Source organism: Drosophila simulans, chromosome 2R, assembly GCF_016746395.2.
Source record: "Drosophila simulans strain w501 chromosome 2R, Prin_Dsim_3.1, whole genome shotgun sequence".
NCBI lineage: Eukaryota > Metazoa > Arthropoda > Insecta > Diptera > Drosophilidae > Drosophila > Drosophila simulans.
In genome coordinates this window covers 10,934,390-10,956,203 of record NC_052521.2, presented here as the reverse complement: position 1 = coordinate 10,956,203, position 21,814 = coordinate 10,934,390, and the positions used below count along the sequence as shown (strand labels likewise).

General features: G+C 44.8%; 3 protein-coding genes across 3 annotated transcripts in view; 1 reads left to right on the top strand and 2 right to left on the bottom strand.

The window, feature by feature from the left end:
- The window catches only part of LOC6734351 (irregular chiasm C-roughest protein), a 119,757-nt gene that overhangs the window by 74,040 nt on the left and 23,903 nt on the right, over positions 1-21,814 (bottom strand). The window contains exon 2 of the mRNA XM_016167998.3: positions 13,042-13,212. Coding sequence (XP_016027426.1) covers positions 13,042-13,099 — 58 coding nt within the window. The 5' untranslated portion in view covers positions 13,100-13,212. The remainder of the gene's footprint in view (positions 1-13,041; positions 13,213-21,814) is intronic.
- Positions 8-2,537, bottom strand: LOC27208550 (axoneme-associated protein mst101(2)). The gene has a single exon (XM_016184131.2). The coding sequence runs from the start codon at positions 2,415-2,417 to the stop codon at positions 372-374; it is 2,046 nt and encodes a 681-aa protein (XP_016027428.1). The 5' UTR covers positions 2,418-2,537; the 3' UTR covers positions 8-371.
- Positions 4,035-6,069, top strand: LOC6734352 (axoneme-associated protein mst101(2)). Its single transcript, XM_002081337.4, has one exon. It carries the CDS (start codon positions 4,140-4,142, stop codon positions 5,904-5,906), a length of 1,767 nt encoding a protein of 588 aa, XP_002081373.2. The 5' UTR covers positions 4,035-4,139; the 3' UTR covers positions 5,907-6,069.

The window sequence follows — 21,814 nt, the reverse complement described above, 5'->3', positions numbered from 1 at the left end:
CTTGGTCAAAGGGGATCAATGTACCAATCGCTTTTCACAGTACCTATAACTTTCCATTGCTGTCGTGCGAGGTGGCCAAGACCACGGTGACGGTGGCAAGGACGATAGCCCAGTTGCTACAGTCGATTACCTGGTCTGAAAATCTAGAGTCATATATCTAGGCAAATATATCCTAGCGTAGGAAATCCGCTGCATCAACTGAAGGACAAGCGGCCTTGACGACCGCCGTGGTCCTTAAAGCCTTTCTCCTTGGGCAAGCAATGATTTTCTGGGCTCCTCAAAAGCTCAGTTTTCCACCTGTCTGAGTCGCAAATTATAGGTTAACCAGACCTTACGTTCCTTCCTTTAAGAGATTAAATTTAAGGATACGTTTATTTTTTCTTCTTTTTTTCCTCTGCTTCGGCGGCTTTCTCCTTCTGATCGAATTCATCACATTCTTTCAAAACCCTATCTTCCTCGCATTTTTTCTGTTGTTCTTCTTCGTCCGCTTTCTTCAACTGTTCTTCCTTGTCCTTTAGCACTTTTAGCTTTGAGTTTAGTTCCTTTTCTTCGTTCTTAAGCGATTCCAGTTTCTTTTTCAGTTTCTCGCATTTTTTCTTCTTCGCTTCTTCGGCGCATTTCATCTTTTGGAGTTCCTGTTCGCATTTCTCTTTTATCTCTTCTTCTTCGCATTTTTTCTTTTTCTCCTCCTCTTCGCATTTCTTCCTCCGTTCTTGCTCTCTGCACTTCTTCTGCTGCTCATCCTCGCATTTTCCTTTTTCGACCTTTTTCATTAACTTCTCCTCCCTTTGCATTAGTTCCGTACGTTTTTTCCTCACCTCGCATAATTTTTTGGAAGCGTTCTCTATGCACTTTCTTTTAATTTCCTCATCGGATTCTCTTTTACAGCCTTCGTTCTTGCATTGTTGTTTGAACTCACCATCGACTTTCATAATATCGTCTTGCGTTTTCGCTAGGACTTGACATATTTTCTTTTTTGCTTCCTCTTCACATTTCTTAATTTTCTCCTCCTCTTCTTGCTTTTTCTTTCTCTCTATTTCATTGCACTTGATTTTTTGCCTTGCGTCTGCGCATCTTTTCTTCATTGCACACTTTTCGATATTGGCTTGTATTTCCTTAATCTCACACTCTTTATTTTTTTCCTCCTCTTCGCAGGACTTCTGCATCATTTTCTTCACTTCTTTAGCGGCTTCGCTAAAATCTACGTCGTTCTTTTCCGTGAGATCTTGAATCGTGGGGCATGCCTCTTTCCACTTCTTTTGAACGCATTTATCTCCACATTCCTTTTCTGCCTTGCACTTATTCACTTTTTTCGGTTCTCCAAAGGCATAGGCACACATCTTCTTGATCACCATCTTGCGGCACCTCTTCTTGATTTGCGCACTAAGGCATTCTTCTATGGCAGCCACGTCAGTCTTATTCTTCTCCTGTGCTTTGCATATATCCTTCCATTCTTGGTATTCGCACTCATTCATTTTCTGCTCGAATGGAGATTTTTTTGTATCTCCCTTGGGACATTTTGGCTTATCCTTGGTCTTCTTTGGGCACTCCTCCTTCTTGGGTTCCTTATTTTCGTCCTTTGCACGTTTATCTTTGGGAACCTTTTTGGGCTTATCGCAAGCCTTAGCTTTTTTCGCCGGATCTTTACTTTTATCCTTGGGTGCTCCCTTACAGCTATCGATTATGGCATTCTTTCCTTTCTTAGCTTTTGGTGATTCTGCTGCTTTCTTCGCAGCCTTCTTATCGTCCACTTTCTTGGGCCTATCGTCGCATTTATCCACTTCCGGCTTATCTTTACAATTTTCCTTCGCTTTCTTACTCTCTCTTTCCAACTCGGCTTCTAAGAGCTTGGTGGTATCTTCTATGCATTTCCTAAGGGTTTCTGTGTTCTTAGACAGCTTATCTTTCTCTCTGGGCTCCTTGCACCCTTCCGTAGACTCGGCCTTCTTCTTGGCCGGACATTCCTTCATTAACTTCTCGATCTTCTTGTCCTTGATCAGCCGCTCGTAGCGGAGCTTAAGTTCCTGCTCCCTGCAGTACTTCTGCATCACGGACTTCAGACAGACTCTCTTGACGCCGGCCATCACGCAGTCCATCATCTCCCCCATGGCCTTCTGCTCCTCCGGCTTCATGCACTTCATTTTCGCCTTCAGCGCTTTCGACTTGGTCCCGATGCACTTCTTCAACTGGCATTTTAGGCGGTCGGCGTCCCTCCTGGACGCCTCCTTCTTGGCGGCCGCCTCCTTTTTTTTCATTTCGAGTGCCTTTTGCTCCTTCACGCACTTGTACCTTTCGCTGTCCATGAGAGGTGGGTCACAGTATCCGCGCAGCTGCCATTTATAAGCTATGCCCATGGATTCGCGGATTTGGGGAGCGGAAATCCGCGTAAGCAGGCAGCCGGCAAATCTGGAGCCCATTGATAAGAACCGTGCTTAGTCCCCCACGAACATAAATTTAAAACTAACAAACTAAAAATTTAGATAGATGGTCGTGATTTAAAAAAAAAACGAATTTAGATCTGTTGCTTGAAATTGAGATGAATACTGGGTTCACAAAACATTTTAGGTATATCGTGTATTATTACCAGTTAGTTTCTAAGCGGTATTCCAGGAAGTGCGGGAGTTGGGACGCGCACCATTGAAACGCTCTCTCCTTGCTGGCGTCAACAATTTTCCAATCTTTGCTCAAACCTCAGAAATGACAACAACGCAGAGGAGCCACAACCACGACATAGTTACACACACATCCCATCGAGGGGGCAACGGCAGACAAACACTTTTGTCGAACATAAAATCGAGCACAACTTAATTAAATGTTAAAAGCGCGACCGCAGCGCGTCTGTGGCAACCAAAGGTGTGAATACGAAGGGGTTGCTGCCGGTGGGCTGGGCATTTCCGGTTTGTGGGTGGGGTGTTGGTGTAGGGTTGGGGTTGGAAACGCCGTTATCACACCGAAGAAGACGCTGACAGACGCTAACTTCATTTTCGGGGTACTGCTTCAAATTAGCAAACCTGTCAACTGTCAGTGTTTGTGAGTTGAAGTGCGGCCAGAAGTATGCGGGGTGGGCGGTTGGGCTGGAGGTGTGGGGCACGACTCCAGGCGAAAAGCAAGACAATGTGCCTCACCTGTGCTTCAACACCTTGCAGGAGTTCCTCCGTTCCCCCCGCTACTTCCTCGCTCTCTAAGGAAGTTGCTCTGCGAACTTTGCAGTCTATACAGAAGAGGCCTCCATGGCCATGTGTGTGTGTGTGTCTCTGTGTGGGTATGCGCGGTGAATTATGGCATGTCTACTTCCGCCACCTGCCAACCCACAGACGGCCGCCAGCTCACAACCCCCGCCCCCCATTGCGTTGTTTGTAATTTGTTAATTTCCCGCATTTAGAAATTAATTTTCACTTCATGCGCCGCCAAGCAGACAACAGCAGACAGGTGAGTTCGAGTTGGCCTACCTTGGCAGCACTGTCGCACATAAGTGTGCTTTAACTCTCTGCCACACGCACTCACACACACACACACCCGCACACTCACGCGCACATACGGCGGCATTACGAACTTGCACCGCAATTACGAGTGCCACCCACTCAGCCCACTTCAGGACCAACCCACCCAGCGAGCTCATTGCGTATTTAAATTCCTTTATGTTGTCATTAATTTCTGCAACTTGTTCGGCAGTGTCGCTGTTAATTTTTAAACGAAAGCTCTGCCCGAGCAGTCTGCCATGTGTTTGACACGTTTACATTTTAATTGCGCACATGTGCACGGTGGGAAATGCGCATTTCATTGTTGATGCGAGCGGGCGCCAAATGTGAAATGGGTCTGCGGAGTGTAAAACTTTAATTGCTTTATTATGTCGGCCAGCAGGCAGGTGGGAAACATCCTCGGAGAATCACAGAATCGCTCAGCCCACTTTCGCGAGGAATTGGGCCAAGGCACTTGAATCGCCCAAGGGCTACAACACCCTGATATAAAGATGGTGCAAAGTACTATTAGAAGTACCAAAGACATATATCTTTTTAAATTGACTCAAGTAGTCTCAGGTTAATATGTAAACTATTGCACTTTTCAATTTTAGCCTTACTAAGCCTTACTTTACTGTTCAAAATTGGATGTTATAAGTTTCCGCAATTCCGTTTTAAGTCATGGTGTTTATGGGACGTCATCTCTCACGATCTCTCGCGTATCATCTAAAGCAGCCCATTTGGAACCGGTTGTTCCTAAAGTCCCACACTAATTTGCAACATGTATCCGTTTACTTGGGACAACCAAGGTTCCTTAGAAACAAATCCGACGCATATGATGGTTTAAGCTCAAATCCATTGAAAACTAATAGCATGATCAATCAAGCAATTGATCAATCACAACCGCAAAAATTCTACTACCACCACAGGATCTACAGAGCATCCCAACTGAAGGACCGTGCTTTTAGAAGAAACTTCGATCAAATATGCCTGAACCAACAACGTTCGTTTTGCAAAGAGGCCGATAAAGATAGTTGCTATTGCAAAAAGCTAGAGGAAGAAAACTGCGCACTGCAGCCCTTACCGAAACCGGAACCCAAAAAGAAATGCTCACGGATATCCAGAAAGCGAAAGCATTTACTCGAGCAAAAGAAGAAAGCGGCGAAATCTGAAGTCCCTCCAGAAACGAAAAATGAACCAAATCTAGACGAAGCCGTCGACGAACTGAAGTTCAGTTGCATGCTAGCTTCCGAGAAGAAAGACTGCGAGCGCAAGCAGTACAAGGCCCTCTGCGAAGAATTGAGAAAGTCAAAGCCGAAGGGTGATCCCAAGGCCGTAGATTCTCTTGTAAAGTGCATGCTTTCTGGCATACAGAAGGCGTGTGTTGTTCATGCCGAGAAGATGGTCTACCAGAAAAAGTTCGCTGAACAAATTGCGATTGAGGAGGCTATAAGAAAGGAAAGAGAAAAGAAAGAGGGAAAGCCTCTAGACTGCACTAAGCCGACTGAGGATGACGAAACTGGCGCAAAGAACAAAGCTGAGAAGAAAAAGGCCAAGGAGAAAGCTGAGATAAAACGATTGCTCAAGGAAATAAAGAGCAAGTGCAAGAAGCAGCGTGAAGAAGCTGAGCGCAAGAAGAAAGAGGAGGCGGAGCTCAACAAAAAATGTAAAGAAGCAGCTGCTAAAAAGAAATGTGAGGAATTGGAGGCTAAAAAGAAATGTGAAGAAGCAGCAGCTAAAAAGAAATGCGAAGAGGCAGCAGCCAAGAAGAAATGTGAAGAAGCAGCAGCTAAGAAGAAATGCGAAGCGGCAGCGGCCAAGAAGAAATGTGAAGAAGCAGCAGCCAAGAAGAAATGCGAAGAGGCAGCGGCCAAAAAGAAATGCGAAGAGGCAGCAGCCAAAAAGAAGTGTGAGAAACCAGCACCAACAAATAAATGCCAAGAATCAGCGGCCAAAAACAAATGTAAACAAGCAGCAGCTAAAAAGAGCTGCAAGGAAGCCGAAGCGAAAAAGAAATGTGAAGAGGCAGCGGCGAAAAAGAAATGCGAAGAAGCAGAGGCCAAAAAGAAATGCGAAGAAGCAGCAGCAAAAAAGAAATGTGAGGAAGGTGCTGCTAAAAAGAAATGCGAAGAAAAAGCGGCAGTAAAAAAATGCATGGAATCCGACCGTAAGAAAAACGGTGCCAACGATGCAGCTATGAAAAAGTGCGAGGAAGACAAAAAGAAGAAATCTCAAGAGGCCGAGAAGAAGAAGAAAAGCGAAGAAGCCGCGCTTCAAAAGAAATGTGCGGAGGCCAAGAAGAACAAGGCACGTGAAGCCGAGAAAAAGAAAAAGACAGCAGAATCCGAACGGAAGAAAGACTGCGCTCTAGCCGAATTCAAAAAAAGATGCAATGAGCTGAAGAAAAAGATTGCAGAGGCAAATTGCGAGGAAAAGAAAGGCAAGTAATGGGCAATACTATGAAAAAAGAATAGCTTAACGGAGGCGTGGGAGATGAAGACCCAACCTATTCTACTTTTGAGCTGTAATAAAGTTTAATATTAAAATTAAGTAATGATCTATCGGTTCCTAATAAATTTGGATTTGTATCTTGATTTAAGTCGAAATTTAAGATGTAATACGTATCTTTGCATTGGCAGAATAAAGTTACTTTCAACACTAAAGCATTAAAGCTATTTAAGACTGGCTTTATCATCGGCCGGCTAAACCACCATTGTTCGGTCGAGGAAATGCCAACAGACCCGCTAAGTACAGGCTTGCTGAAGGACAATGATGATGAAGAGTGGGCCGAGGAGGCCGACAAACAATTGTGCCCGCTTGTCTTGTTTATTGTCATCCATCATGCCAAGGCCCCTGGTGGTCGGGGAGATCGTCTTCAAGCCCCGATTTGCGGCTACCATCCGGCGGAGGTGGAACGTGGGCAAACGGGAGCCTAACGAGTGGAGTTTACTCATTCAGTCGAGTCTTCTCCAACCAGGCTCGGCCTCATTTAGCCGTTTTGCTGCGCATTTGCCATTGTCAACGATTCTGCCACCCGTTTGCGTTGCTCTTGTAACATTTCCACAAGGCTCTTTTTTCCGATGCTGCCGTAGTTGTTTCTGTTGCCGTAGCTGTTGCTGTTGCTGCTGATTGTTGCACAAGGATTTGTCAAGGATAAAACACTCGAGGGCAGCCAGTCGACATTGTCGTAGTTGTCGTCACCGACGCTGCTTCATCATGGTTACGATTATGATTATGTAGCGACAGTTTTTGTGTCCTGGCTCGGCTGAAAGGCATTCGGTCGTTGCGGAGGTCCTTTCACACGTGTTTCCCTGTGCAATGGTTATCGATTTTCCGCATGGGAATGCAATGCATCCGAATGCGATGCTAAGTGCAGTCCGTGCGGCCTTGGATTTTCCCAGGAAATTGCACTGAGAATTTAAGTAGGGATAAGGCGTAAGTAGACTCGAAGTTTCTTTTGTGCTGGCAGCAAAACACATTTACCCAATTTGAAATAAGGAAAAGCGGACACTAAGAATATGGTTTTCTATGAATAAGGTCTCAACAGCTTTTCTTCCAATAAAATGTAGAGTTTTTCCTGCATTTGGTTTCAGTGCAGTTATGCAATGCAGTTTCGCTTTATCTGCGATTGGCGACCTTGGAGCTAACATGCACCATATTTAAGTTGATCCATATGCTTTGAGCTGGCCTGGTGTGCTGCACTCTTTCCGTGCCCCCAATTTGGTGATTTGCGACAACCCAAATTCGTTTGCCAAACACATTTTATCCACCGAAATGCCAAATGCAAAGCAGGCAACCAGAAAGGCTGCGGTTGCCAAATTATATGCAACTGCGGTGACGTGGGCGTGGCATGCGGTTAGTTAAACAAAAGTGCGGTACTATGAAAACTGGGTCAAAATCCTGGGGGAGAAACTGTCACAACGCCAGACGCATTAAAGCTACTAAATTACCTCGCTGCAAGAAACCATGCTACCTGCCCTTCCCCTCCCCCGCCACAAAAAAACCAACAGCCAAAGTTCAACAACAGTGCTACAACATGGGACATACGACAACATTGTCTCAAAAACACTCGACAAAGTTTCGGTTTCACTTTGGTTGTTGTTGCCACCGATTTTTGCCGTTTTCGTTGCCGTCAACTTCCGGCGGACCAACCTGTTCCGCTTGATTGTTCTCGTTGCTCTCGAGCTCCGGCTACGGCTCCGGTTCCCTCGTCATGAAAGGTTAATGACGGCTCCTGTCAGCGCCGAAGGTCACATCTAACGCTTGCCGCCCACCGCCACCCACGGGGAGGTGGTCCTTGCGGGTCAAGCGTGCAGCAGGTAAAAGTTTCGTTTCCCAGGACAAAAACTCGACGGAAGGGCGACGGTCGATGGGGGGGATGGGGTAGAAAACCAGGAGCTGTGCTAAATACCAGGACTGCTGAGCGGGAACACCGGGGGGTAGCAGAGCGTAAAAGTTAAATGAAACGAAACACGTTAATGGCCTCCGCGCGGAGTGGGTGGAGAGCGGTGGGGTGGGTTGGATGATGCGCCATCCTGAAAGGTGAGAGGCTGTCCTGTTAAAGCCATGCCCCGTGGAAAGTGAAATCGCCGGCTTGCCAAGTTGGCAGTGCTGGCCAAGAGCCGTGTAATAAAATGATATCGTTGGCTTAGTTAAGTAGCAATAAGCTGGAAAAGGTAGCCCGAAATTCGTTGGGCGCCACCTCTCAATCACGGCGTTTCAGGTTGATATTAAGTTATTTAGGCTATTTAGACGCCGAGTGAAGACCTCTTCGGGCTTCTCGACTGGGTCATTAAAGCCAAATTACAGTATATTGGTTACCGTTTTGTGCCGGGGTGGAAATTCGACAGCCTTTTGCCTTCACCAGCCCCTCGCTATTCACAGGAATTCCACTACAACTAATAGTGCTGCTAATTAACATCCTTGAAGTTGTGGACCTTGGAAAATAGCCAGCTTAAAGCCATTCGATTTCCTCTCCTTGCAGCAAAACTGGCGCCCAATTGTTAAAGCACACAAAGAAAACAGTGTCAAGGGGATCGAGGGGAATGGAGGAGCCAAGACCAGCCAAAAAAAAAAAATGGAAAAAAAGTACAAAGAATTATGTATCACTTCGTTACGACTTACTTCCACTTAATTTATTTTCACTTGCTTTTAGCAGCAAAGGGCGAGCAAAAGAAAAGCCGGGCGGATGGGACGGCAACTTTGTCTGAGCCTCGGAAAACGAAAGAAGTCGAAAAGCAGAGGGAATTGTACATTATACAGTTGGTCAATAAAGTCTGCACACATCCAGGGCTTAAAAGTGTTGATATATATTTCATTTAATGAGATACTGCGGTAAGATATGTCCACTGAAAGACGTACAATACAATGATTCTGCAGATTGGAACGTTAATTGGTTTTAGTCTTTGTTAACAGAATGCTGAATCCATTGAATTTATATTAATTTAAATTTCAAGGAAAATAAAAATAGCATTTTTGCATAGCCTTTTGAAATCTGCGATATGTAAGTGAACTTAAATTTGCATTGTTGCAAACAAATGTTGAGTGCGTTGGCAGACTTCGCTTGCAACTCACCTTGAATGGTACTCAAACTTTGTATTCCCACTGTCCGATTTTGGCCAAAAGAAGAAGACCAGGCCCACAGGCGTTGGCCAACAACTTGCAACAACTTCGGACGGGCTTCCCGTCTGTCTGCGAAAAGCATTTGACTTTGCATTTGTCTGCGACTGCAGGTTGCAACGCTTTCGGCCTTCACACCTTTTGTTGTCCAAATGCTACGGCTGCTCCCATTCCCCATTCCCCATTTCCCATTTGCCCTCGACCATTTTCACCGGCGGGCTTTGGGCTTCGGAAAACGCCTTTCGAGTGCCCGGCGCATTAATTCTCAGGTGTGCAATTTAGTGTGCGGCCAATTTTGGTCGGTCGGTCGGTTGGTCTGGACAGGAAGAGGAAGCCCAGGAGCGTCTGTTACGTGTTGACCACACGCTGGTGTTTTTTTTTCAGGGGGGGTAGAGAGAGCGTGAGCTTGAAATGTTAGGAAATTTTAAACGGAAGTTCGCGTTTTCTGCCCTTTTCGGCTCTTATTGTTAGCTGTGTTTCCGCTTTTCTGGTATTTTTGGCCTCACATTCTGCGATCCGTGCCCATTTCCGGCTAAAACAACATGGCTTAAAGAGCTACATGCCACACTTCTCACTCACGTCTTTAACAAAAACTTTGGACGCGAACTTTGCGCGAAACTTTTCAATGGACTACATTTGCTATGCCATGTTAAACAGCAAAAAAATGACAGCGTAGAAGGTTAAGACGAGAACTATGGCCAGCAAAATGGCGCCGGCTATAATTTTGAGAGCACGACAAAAGCGGTGGAAAAAAGAGAAAAAAAATATATATATAAGGAGCGGACAACTTGAAAAACTTTTAATAATTGCATTTTGCGCAAGCAGCAGCATCGACTTCAACTGGCTCACATAATAAACTCGCTCAACCACCACCCACCGCAAGGCCATCCAAGGCGCCCACTGCTGCAGTTTGTGCATCGACACCCAAGCAACAAGACAATCAGCTAAGAGATACTCACGAGCCGGGGGAGAACAGGCGATGACTGGGCCACAAAAATAACCGAAAAGTAATTCCCCACAAAAGTAAACTTGAGCGTACAAAAGTCGAGTTTTAAAATAAACTTGCAGCCAGCTCTATTTTTCTTTCTATCCATCGGATCGCCAGGGGATCCGAGGATGGGGCATCTCTGGAGTTGGTTAGCGAATAGACAAAAGTCGGTGGTGGCGGAGGGGCGCCACTTGGGGCACAAAAGGCGCATTTTCCATGAAAGAAAAGTGGCTAACTAAGTCGCCGACTTGGCAGCCGCCCCTTCACCGCCGCCACCCATCGACATCATCAGTGGCGCAGTTTCGAGAGCCTCAAGAGCTGCTCCTCCATCGATTTTTGTGGGCCAGAAAATATGGCTTTCAGTCGCTGCTCTGGAAAAGTCGGACGCTCCTGGAATTAAAGCAGCTTCGCAAAAACAATGGCAGCTGTCTTAGAGGATAAGATGTGAGTAAATTAGGGCTAACTCATGGTCAAAATTGTAGTGAATGGGAAAAAATTCAATATTTTAATCATTTTTAAAGATATTTTTGTTCTTGTAGTTAAGATCTTGTAGCTATAATTCCAGTTCCGAATGGCCTGTAAGTTTCTTGAATAAGGTGTTTCAGCGGCTTACATTTAATGATGGCATCAAGTTTGAAGAGATTTTAGCAGCATCAAGGATAGTATTCATTTAGGAGCCAGTTGAGCACAGTCTGTGCCAAGGCAGCAGATTTAATATTATAATAAAAAGTACGATAAAACAGCATGGTACAGGACTAATAACCTACAAGTGCCCATGAAACGGGTCAATAATCCACGGAATGTGGCAGATCATCATCTGATTTCATCAACGCGCACACCCCCGTAATAATATGAGACCCACTTTATTAAATATGAAATATGCTCCATCGCCGCTGTCGCCTCGTATTCGCCATGGCCAAAAGGAGTCGAGGGTCCTTTTAGCATGGCCAGCACGTAGCAAACGCAGTACGCTCAAATACATGAGATAAAATGCCGGACATTAAGTCCCTGGGGAGGGACGATCAAAGCATTTTGCCATCCAAGGTAAAATGCCACAAGCGAAGGCCGCTGTATATAGAGTATAGTTTAACGAACATCTTGCTAAATTTCATGCTCAACTTGCGTGTGTCAAAAATGCGAAATTGAAATGCTTTAAAATTTAACATCTCACCACGGCTCACATCCGACCAAGGGGTAAGATGCAGCTGCCAGGATGCGGCAAGGACTCCGCACCGCACCGCACCGCTCCGTTCCGATCCGATCCGTGTTGGTGGGCAAACATTTTTATGCAAAAATATTTTGCATGTCACTCCCATCTGCCGGTTTGTTGTTGTAGCCCAGGGTCTGTGTATTTGCCACAGACTTTTGCATGCATAACAAGTCAGCGAAGCGGACGAACGGACGGACGGACGGACAAGCAAACAGAGCAAAAAATAGCCAAAAGGATGCGATGGGGGGAAATCCAGGAAAACTCGTGGTAGCAAAAGCCACGCACACAACCAGACGAGAAGGAAAAGGCAGCGCCGGCAGCAGGAAGCGCATACAAAACTTTAGCGGCAACCGGTCGCATTTCGTAATCTTTGCAAATAAACGCGTGAAATTCCAAGGCGCACCACAGTGGGGCATGCAGTGGGTTGGGCGCTTTTTTGGGTGGTTCGCTGTGGGGTGGTGCTGCCACAGTCGCCAGTTGGCCGACATGTGCGCGCCATTTTTGGCATACAGCTCACACGCGAAATTGCGCATGCAGATTAAAATTCTTGAACGCGCATTTCCGTTTCCGTTCCGTTCGCTGTGTGCGTGTGTGTGTGTCTGAAAATGCCGGGCATTTTCTTCGCTTTTGCAGCGAGGGAGTGCTTGAATTTCCACTTCAGCTTTCGGTTTTTGCCCTCTGTTTGCAGTGCTGATTGCAACCTTGAAGTGACCCCGTGCTGAATGAAGTTGTGAGCGGTTGGGAATACCCAATAAAATTTGTATCGAATGCGACAGCTTGTTGGGGATTTGCTGGGGATTTCCTCTCGTTTTGATTAGAGTCCTAAACGTCGTATGCCGAAATCAAATGCTGATTACATGGCAAAACATTTGTTCAAGTGAACCAATACATTTCTGATTTAACTAGATTTAACTGCTGGAATCCAAAGCATGATAACCATTTCAATCTCTACACTTTAGTAAGTGGGTTTTTTAAAAGACTAAAACTAAACAAGTTAAGAAAGGTAATTACTATTTTACCATTACCAATAGGCCAAATATATGCTTGTAAGCGAATAGATGCGATCAAATATGTGACTTCAGCATTGAAACAAAATACAGTTTAGCGAAAAAATGAGAAGCGACCCTCTGAAAATAAATCACAGTCGCATATTACTCATACGCCGCGTGTCCCTAATAGACATTGACAATGGCATATTACTCATTGCATTAGAGAGGTGGGGGCATGATTTTCGCTTATTTACGAACCATTGTCATTGATATGCAGGACCTGTTTTCTGTCCAGTTTTTGGACCTGTATGATGCGAGAAACAAAAAAAAAACTGGAAAACGCCCAGGGTCAGCTTTCTTCGGCTTCGTTCCTCCACTTTTGGCCCCCCAAAACGCACATCAAATAAAAGAAATGGCTTTGTTTGCTGCATGTGGCATAGAATATCAAGCTGATAAGGGGCATGGGAAGCGGATCCCAAGGATGGGCACGAGGATGTGGTGGAGCTGGTGTGCTGGCGCATAAATAATGTGACCTGCCTGACTGCGATTATCTGTGAACTATTTTTCACACGTTGCCGGCATACAAAGTGGTCCATTCTCTGTTTCCTCGGCAATATATGAGCTCCTTGGCCTGCTGAGGCCACTTGGCCCATTCATTTCCACATCCTGCTCAGACATCCACACACACACACACACACATGCTTACTCGCAGGGGCATAAAAAGCATATGTGTAAGGGGGGATTTTGGCATAGTTTTTTCGGTTGTTGGCTACTTACATTGTACTGAAATAATGAACAATAATATCCAGAGGCGTCGATCGAATGTCGGTCTCATGACTTCATCACTTATCCAGGGATTCGTTGGTATGGATTTTCCTGTTTGACGTTTATTCCGTCCGAAACCGCTCAGCTTTTGGGTTGGCACATGTGTACTATTTGTAGAGGAATCTGCAAAACGGAGATTTAATTAGAATGGAGAGCAGCAAAAATGTTTTTAAGCCAATTAAACAGTGGAGCGTAGTAAGAAAGGTGAAAACGAAAAATCTAACAACTGTTTGCACATGAAATTAATTAATTTTCCACAAAAACTTTGTTGCATAACGTTAGGCGGATTAACTGGATGGAGGAGAAAGCTGCCGTATAGAGACATCAGGCGGCAACATTTTCGACAGCATTTTGTCTGCAGTGTTTGGAGTGCAGGGCAAACAAAGAGAGACGACAACGACAAGTGTGGGGGTGGGGGGTGTAGGGTTTGGGGATGAACGTACCACTCGGACTCCACAAAGCGTGCACATACTTTCAACCAGCACTGTGACTATGGATGCCCGGGTTTTGGGTAGCGACACAAGGCAAACAAAATTAGCAGCAAAGCTGACGGAGCTGTTAACGAATTGACGTTGCCAGGACTCCCAGGACTCGCAGGATTCGCAGGACTCGCCCCTCCACTCATAACCAACGAATGACGCAGGACGACGCTCCTCGATTATGCATATGTGAAATCTGGCAAAGGACTGGAGACGTAGAACGTCTGAGCTGAGCCCAATCAAAAGTCGGTTACAAAGTTGTCCAACAAGGGCTTACCAATTTGGAGTTGTTACATCTCGGCTTTTGCTATTTGCCGGACACAAAGGATTCGATTTACATCAAAAGCAATTTCGAGCACAGAATGCATGCATGTACATGCGAGGTGCACTGGGTGTAGACCACTCTATGCAGTGTAGTGTAAACTAATGCAACTTCGAATATAAGCATGTGCGGCAGCAAACAATGGGTGCAACAACTATGCGGCCACTATGGCACAACAATGACAGCATTGGGCAAACATATCACGCGATCAATTTGTCAAACAAGCTGCAGCAGCAACATCAACTGCTACAATAGATAGATGCAGCAACAGCAGTTGACCCCTGACCCCTGACCCCTGACCCCTAGCCCCTGGGCAACATAAATGGAGCAACCGCTGCCATGGGGAAAACACTGGCAAACAAGTGGTGCGGATAAGGGGCACTCCCCCGCCATTGTGGCCCACAAAATTGACAGCAACAGCAGCGACATTTGACGCACATCATCAATATGTGACTCTGCATATGGCCGGCGCCCCCAATGCCCCTCGAATTTCTGGTATTCTGGTATTCTGGTATCCCGATACCCCATGACATGTCGCACAGCTGTCATTATGCCGGGCCAACAACGAAATCCAGTGACAAACTATTACATGATGATTGTATGTTAACAGAAGCTCGAAGTTTGGCCAAAAAGACGGCTGGGCGCCAAGTTATCGGACAAACAGCAGATGCATCGAAGGTCCCTCGACTTTTCTTTGCCGCATAAATCAAGCATATGGTGGGGAAAACCCATTAAAGGCAGGTGCTGTCGAGCGGGCGCAGCCAGTAGTTCTCCATTTTCCGCACATTTTCCGAGCGAAATACTTAAATGCCGGTGCGCTCTCTTATTTATGGTCAAAATGTGAAGTGCCCCTTGGTTTATGGGCTTTAAAGTGGTCCAGCATAAGGCGGGGAAAACGAAAGTATATGCACAAAATCAAGAAATATATATTTCTTAAAACCCTTAAACACCGCATTAAAATGTGGCTACTTCAAGGTACCTTTACATATGATTTCATAACATTGATAATATATTCAGAGATGCTTACCAACTTGTTAAATGTTAAATAAAAGCTACGAATATCGGATACCCATTATTCGGGATATGGACTGATTTCGAGATTGTAAACAAGCGCCATGAAGCGATTGATTATAAAACCCCTGCATATTTCCAACTCTCTCTCACTTCACAATGCTGTTTACGGGGTATCTGTTAGTCGACTTAAGTAAACATTTTCAAGCTTAATTCCTCAACTTTTCTTTAAGGACCAGACCAGCACGCAATGTCAATCCATTGACTGGCTTTCAGTTCACTGAACAAATCAATAATCGTGCGAACCAAAAGCACTGCTAAACAGTTGAATAATTAGAAAATGCCAATTATAAGTGTTATTTTGAGAGCTGAGCAAACCAATTAAAATAAAAGCAAATCCGAAAGAGGAGTGGCTACAACAACTGACATTTTAATCGCCGCAATTTTAAAGCTATCATCAGCAAGCTCATGATGATGCCAGCGATACATAAACAATAAAAGCTAATGGTATGTAAATTTTACCAATTTACCGCAACAATGCAAACGATCCCGGAAAATTGTTAGACGGTCAGAAGAGGTCGACGAGGGCTGGGAAATTCGGATGAAATCATTTCGTCGAGCTTTGTAAAACTGCAAATGTGTTACAGACGAACATTTCTGGTTAACCGCAAAACATCAGGCAATAGAGGCGAGTGCCAAACGAATCCAGAGTTGGGTAAACGCAAATTAAATTTACAAAACCGAACTGGAAACTCGACCGACCATCAATTGGCAAGTTCATTTGCAGCTTGAATTTTTATTTCATTTCGCAGCTCGCCGCCTTGAAAAATCATTTTCATTGACAAGTTTCGCCCAATAATTGACGGGTGAAAAACAATAAAACAGTGTGGCACACTCCCATTTCCATTCCCGCTGCCATTTTCATTGCCATCTCCATTTCCATCCATCTGCGGTCGCTTTATTGATGGCAAATGAATTGCCAGTGGGAAGAGCTGAAAATAAATAAGGATTAACAGAGCGGCGGGAGAATAGTCTTAATTTTTCATTCCGCCATGGCTGAATTAATATGCGTAATTAAATTTTTCGGCCGTTGTATTTGCTTTTAATTTCGAAACTTTTAATTGCATTTGCGCTGGGCAAACATCAACCGAATCTAATGCATTCCATTATTGCGGATTATTCCGATTTATGGTGATTTCCATTTGCACGCCTCGCATCAAACCAAAAAAAATATAAAAAGAAGAAAAACACCTTTAAATTGCCAGTTAAAGTTTTGCTGATTTCCCACCTGAGCAGCATCGACACCTGGATCCTTTTCACTCGGCCAGCTGACACTTGTAGGTGGCCCTAATCAAAGGCTACACTAAGCTGCTGCTGCTCAGGATGATGGCAGGACGAGGGAGTGCTGTGCCAGGATCCTGGGACCCGGACAAATGCAAAGTTAAACAACTTCGACACTGTTGCCGCACAGTTCATTGTTCGGGCGGAAAATGGGTTTGGGGCTGGTTGGGTGGAGGGAGTTTAGCTACCCTCATCCTCCGTTTCACTATCACAATTTCCACATCGACGCGCTGCGCTTTCCCTTCTCTCGAGCCACTTGAACAAATTTTTCTTTGTCTTTTGCATGCCCTCCTCCCCGCATTTTCACCCATTTTCCGCATTTTCCACCCAGCCCAGCGACAACATGACTTATGTGGCTTGAAGCGAAACAAATGTGGAAAGCACAAAAGTCAACATATTGAATAATGATTGGTAGGCGAAAAACGAGCCCCCCGTTTTTCGCCAGGGGAAAGAAAGTTAGAAATGGCTTTCCACATGTTTCCCTTTTGTCCTTTGCATGTATGTTTTTTTTTTTGTTTTGTTTCATAATCATAGGCGATAAATTCTTGGAGCAAAAAATTAATGATGCGAATTTCTTTGTTGCTGCTGTTTGGGCTTTTATAGGCTTCCTGGATTTTAATCGAATTTTTGAACTTTTCGCATGTGCAATCGATAAGCAAGTCTTAGCATTTGATTGATAATGCTGAGCAGCTTACTGCCTTCTAATGTTTAAACTCGAATGTGTAATTAATGGCATTAGGGCGTAGAACTTTAGCAATGAACGCAGGATCAGCTTTAATTCCATCGACGAATGACCCAGAACAAAGACGGCTGAATGCCAGGTCAAATCGACAGACAAGTCAAGACAATGGCCAGCTGGCAACTGGCAACTGGCAGGTTGCCATGTGGGTTACCTGGAAACTGGACTGTGTCTCGGAGAATGCCATTCGATTACGGCGAAGTGGATTGGAGTGGAGTGCCAGAGAAGCCCCATTCATCCGATGCCATATGGAGGGGAAGGCCATTCCGCAGACGGAAGCCAGAGAAGAGTCAAAAAACCATCAGGCGGGTAAATTGATGTCAACAACTAGTTGCAGACAAGTTTTCCACGGCAGTAAAATACAAAACCAAAAATGGCATAAGAAACAAACAAAAAATGAAAGAATTATTATGAATTCTTAACAAAGAGTTAAAGACAAATAGTGAAACCTATGTTTATGAATTTCAGCATATAAACTTATATTAAATCATTAAATTTACAGCTTAGTTAACAAGCTCAAAGATGCAACTTAACTCCATAATTTGTAGGTTTTGACTTGTTCAAACTATCAATTTCTATCTCTTGAAATGCTCCAAAGTACATAATGCAACAAATTGCTGCCTCGTAAACGCTCAATAGGTAATTGAGCCGTAAAAAAAACGCCACTTAAATTTTCAATAAATTGTTAAGGCAGCCGCTGAATGCCACTGATGATACACGAATATCTTGCTTCATATTTATGCATTCAATCATATCAACTTCGCTTAACGACTCAACTTCAATGTGGGCCAACTTTTTATGGGCGGGGGCGCAAGGCTGAATAAACTCGAAGGGCTCGATCGGAAATCAAATTAAAATTTCATGCTTTAACATTGTGTTCCAATTACTGTCGCAAACAATTTATACGCATCTCGTGGAGCGGGAAGACCTGCCAGTGCCCAGCATCCCGATCCCAGGCCAAGAGCCATTTTTCAACCCAAAACTTTGCCCATCGCCGGGAGAATGCTATATGGTATATTGGTATATGTGGATGCTGTGCGGAGTGCGGAGTTTGGGAAATGGAAAATGGGAAATGGGCGGCTGGCAACCCAATTCGGGCTGCCAATGCCAAACGGGTCGTTGTTATGTCATGAAAAATGCATTTTTCAGTACACAATAATAATATATGTAACACAATAAATTGCGAAACGCAAAAAACGAGCTGAATGAGCGTGGAAAGGGGGTAAAGGGGCAACGGTGACTGGGAGAAAATGTTATAAAATTGTTATCGAGCGCATAATAGCAAATGTTGCAAAATAACTTTTGACAAAGTGCACTCAATATCACACAAGAGGCAGCTGAAGGACCTCCAATAAGAGGGTGAGAGTGTGTGTGTGTGTGTCAGTGACTGACACAATGAAAAATCACAGAATGCAAAGGCTGCGAAACTGCAGGCAAAAGTTTGTATTAGACGAGAAATAAAAGCAATGGCCACTGGGAATATCGCAACATAAATTGACACAATTCGATGAAAAGCCAAGGAGATCATTGGATTCGCTTGGCTTAAAAGTGGCAACACAGCAACGCAGCTGGAAAAAAAGTGCTGGAAAAGCTTAAATGAAACTTGCGCATCGCCAACATTTTCTCGTCATCGCCTTTTCCACAGTTTTCCTGCCGCCGCCTGTCAAGTCGTGGGCATGTAAACCAAATTACGGCAACACATGTGCCGCAAAATATGCAACAATTTGGAGCGGCCAGGAAAAGCGGGGGAAAACTGCGGGGAAACTGCGAGGAAAAAGGAAAATCCCAGGCGAACATTTTTTCGCCGGCGTTGTGTGGGCGCAAAAAACGACGTGGCACAAAAAATTGCAGTGCATAACTTTAGGCATTTTTCTGCAACTTTAAGGGCGGCTTTGGCGGCGGGGGCGTGGCACGTCTGTTGCATGCCTCTTTGCGCCCCGCAACAATGGCCTGCATATGTGGCGCCCGAAGTTATGCCCCTCGATGATGGTGACGATGTTTGGCAGGATGGGGGGTATGGGTCACAGAGTTGGCCCGTTTGCGCGCCAGAATGCAACTATTAGTTTCACATAGCTGGGCAGCGGCGACAAATTCCCAGCTAGTCACTAGGCCATTGTGTTGACAAGGCCGAAAATCGGGTCAGTAGTAAATCAACAAAACAACTCGGCCCTCGGCGAACAATGGCAATCATTGTTCTGCGGCTGGTGAAAAATGCATGGTGCATAGTTTTAGTTGCAGAATCCGCAGCCCGTTGATTGCCGGCCATCGAAAATGTGCATGCGAACAAACGCGGAAATTTCGCATTTATTTGCTGGCTGGCTGGCTCGTGGTGAAAAGCAGTGGAAAGTAGTGGAAAACCAAATGTAATGAATCGATGAGCGCCGAAGCCAATTGTCGAAAATAAACGAAAAGCAATATGAATTCATATCCGGCATGCATGGCGAGTTTTTGCAACAATTGCCATTTAAATTATGCAATAACTGTTGCTATCAAACTTTCAAGTCACTTAATAGGATTAGCTTTTGATGGCCGACCGAAGAAATGTCATTAGGTTATTCCATAGCAAATTGGGTCAGAGCAATCAAGAAGTATAATGCTCGACTTTCAGATATCCTGTACTAGTTACCTTCAAGCCAAACTGCTTTCAACTATTAGTTGAGCAATTTATTTGCAACATGGTTGCATGCTCTTAATTCCGCATAACTATTTTATAGTAGGTTAAATACCTCGCGCCATTCCACTCGATTCCGCAACTTGTGTCTTTTCCGCGATATAAAAGCATTTTTGAGGCACTTTTTTGTGGCGCCCTGCACATCTGACGTTAATGGGTTAACTTAAGTGCTGGCTTAAAGCCCACATGCCAACATCAGCTATCAGCGCTTCCGTGCACACTTGAATTCACACACAAGAAGGGGGGCTATGATTGGGCGCGGGGTCGAAGGTTCGTGGGGTCGAAGGGCCGGCTAGTGAGAGGGGAACGCAGACGGAGACAGGCCGGAAAAGCTCTCGGCGGGAAAGTCCCGACTGGCGATTAATCAATAACCACTCAGCGGCTGAGTCCAAGCGATTTAATGGACGCGGAATGATGAAGCCGCCCGCTGTCTGCATTTTGCTGGAAGTGAGTGGAGTGGATGCGAATCCGAATCCGAATGTGTGTGGGTGCATTAAATTCGCCGTAGGGCACTCTTAGGCGCTGGCCGCGATGTCAGGCGGAATGCAATGAAAACGAGGCCAAATGCATGCTACGGAATTTGGCCCCTTTCGGCGTGCAACAAGAATTTCTCATTTGGACTTCGATTATGGGTGGTCGCGCCACGAGAAATTGAGATGGAGAGACTGGGCCATTTTTGGGCATTAGGCGTTGCGCATTTTTTTGGCAGAGTGTGCCATTCCAGGTCACTGAACTCTGCAAACGCAGTCAGATTGGCAAAAGCTTCGTGATCTATTTTCAAATTTGACATAGAAAAATAATTTAGAATTTTAAAATAACCAGTATTATATATACACCAATAAGATTCAAACAGAAATGTAATAAATTCAAATTTGTTACTTCATTTTTTTGCATGCTGAATAAACCGGTGGCATTCCATGATTAAAGTGTGATTTTTATCAGTCAAACGCTTAGAGGCAACAGGCCAAAGCAAACAGACCGTCAGATAGACACGATTGTCGTCATAAATTTCGGTGGAACACGACCAAGTTGGAGCACAGCACGCAAGCACACACACACACACAGCTGCTGACCCGCCTGGAAGTAGGTAACACAAACACACACACACGTACAGGTCACACACACACACAGGCGCAGAGCGGAAGCCACATGAAACATGACCCTCTATACGAGCGGCAAAGTTTGCGTGCCAAACAAAACACATGGCCAAAAAGGTGAGACGGAGACACGGCAAAGATGAAAGCCAAAAAGTCACCAGCAAAATAAGTATGGTGATGGGTGCAAGCGAGAGGGCAAACGGGGGGGAAAGAGAAAGGGAGAGGGAGAGGGACAGGAACACTTGCTTGCATGTGGCACGAATCGCCAGGCGACATCGAAGCGACAAACATTTAAAAAAGCATTTCATTCGCATATCTACGCCATACCGGAAATTCTATATCAACGCAAATTGCTTATGGCCAAAGGAGATAGAATTCAGCAGGTGAAAAAATATGCTAAGAATTTGAGAGGAAAAAAAACAACAAGCTGCGCGCAAAGAAAACGAATCTAAAAACAGACTATGTAAATTCAAAATAAATTGTTATACCAGGTGTTACGAAAGTGAATTCTACAAATTGGTTACTCAAGTAAGTAACTACATATAGTAGAACGTGTATTTTAAGCACAGGAAAACATGCCTCACCTTACTTTTCCTCTGTCCAAACAGCGGATTGTTGCGTCATTTATTTGGATAAGTAATATGAGACACCTTTCACTTGAAAGCTTAAGTCCCCGGGAAACCCAGGTCTGAATTTCAGTGGGCAAGCTTTTTAATAAACTTAAGTGGATCAGGTCGCAAAAAAGGCGATGGAAACACGAGCGAAGCTCAAAAGAGGACAACAGAGACAAATTTTGTATTTATCCTTTTCTTTTTTTTTTTTTGGAGCGCTTGTGTGGCGTGCCAAATGGAAATATAGCCAGCGAGCCATGTGAATTTATTTTTGTGGGTATTTGTTTTCGTGGCCATGTCGAAGCGTTTAACCCGCCATCGAGGTTAATTAAAAGCAAAGCGCGCCCAAAACTATGCCACGAATTATGCACTCCACACTCGCACACCCACACACTTACACACCCACAAACATATACCAACACACTCACACACACACACACACACTCCCAGCGGA

What these genes read in the sequence shown, in the direction of transcription:
- LOC27208550 (XM_016184131.2), bottom strand. Translation starts at nt 2,417, where the DNA reads ATGGGCTCCAGATTTGCCGGCTGCCTGCTTACGCGGATTTCCGCTCCC.
- LOC6734352 (XM_002081337.4), top strand. Translation starts at nt 4,140, where the DNA reads ATGGTGTTTATGGGACGTCATCTCTCACGATCTCTCGCGTATCATCTA.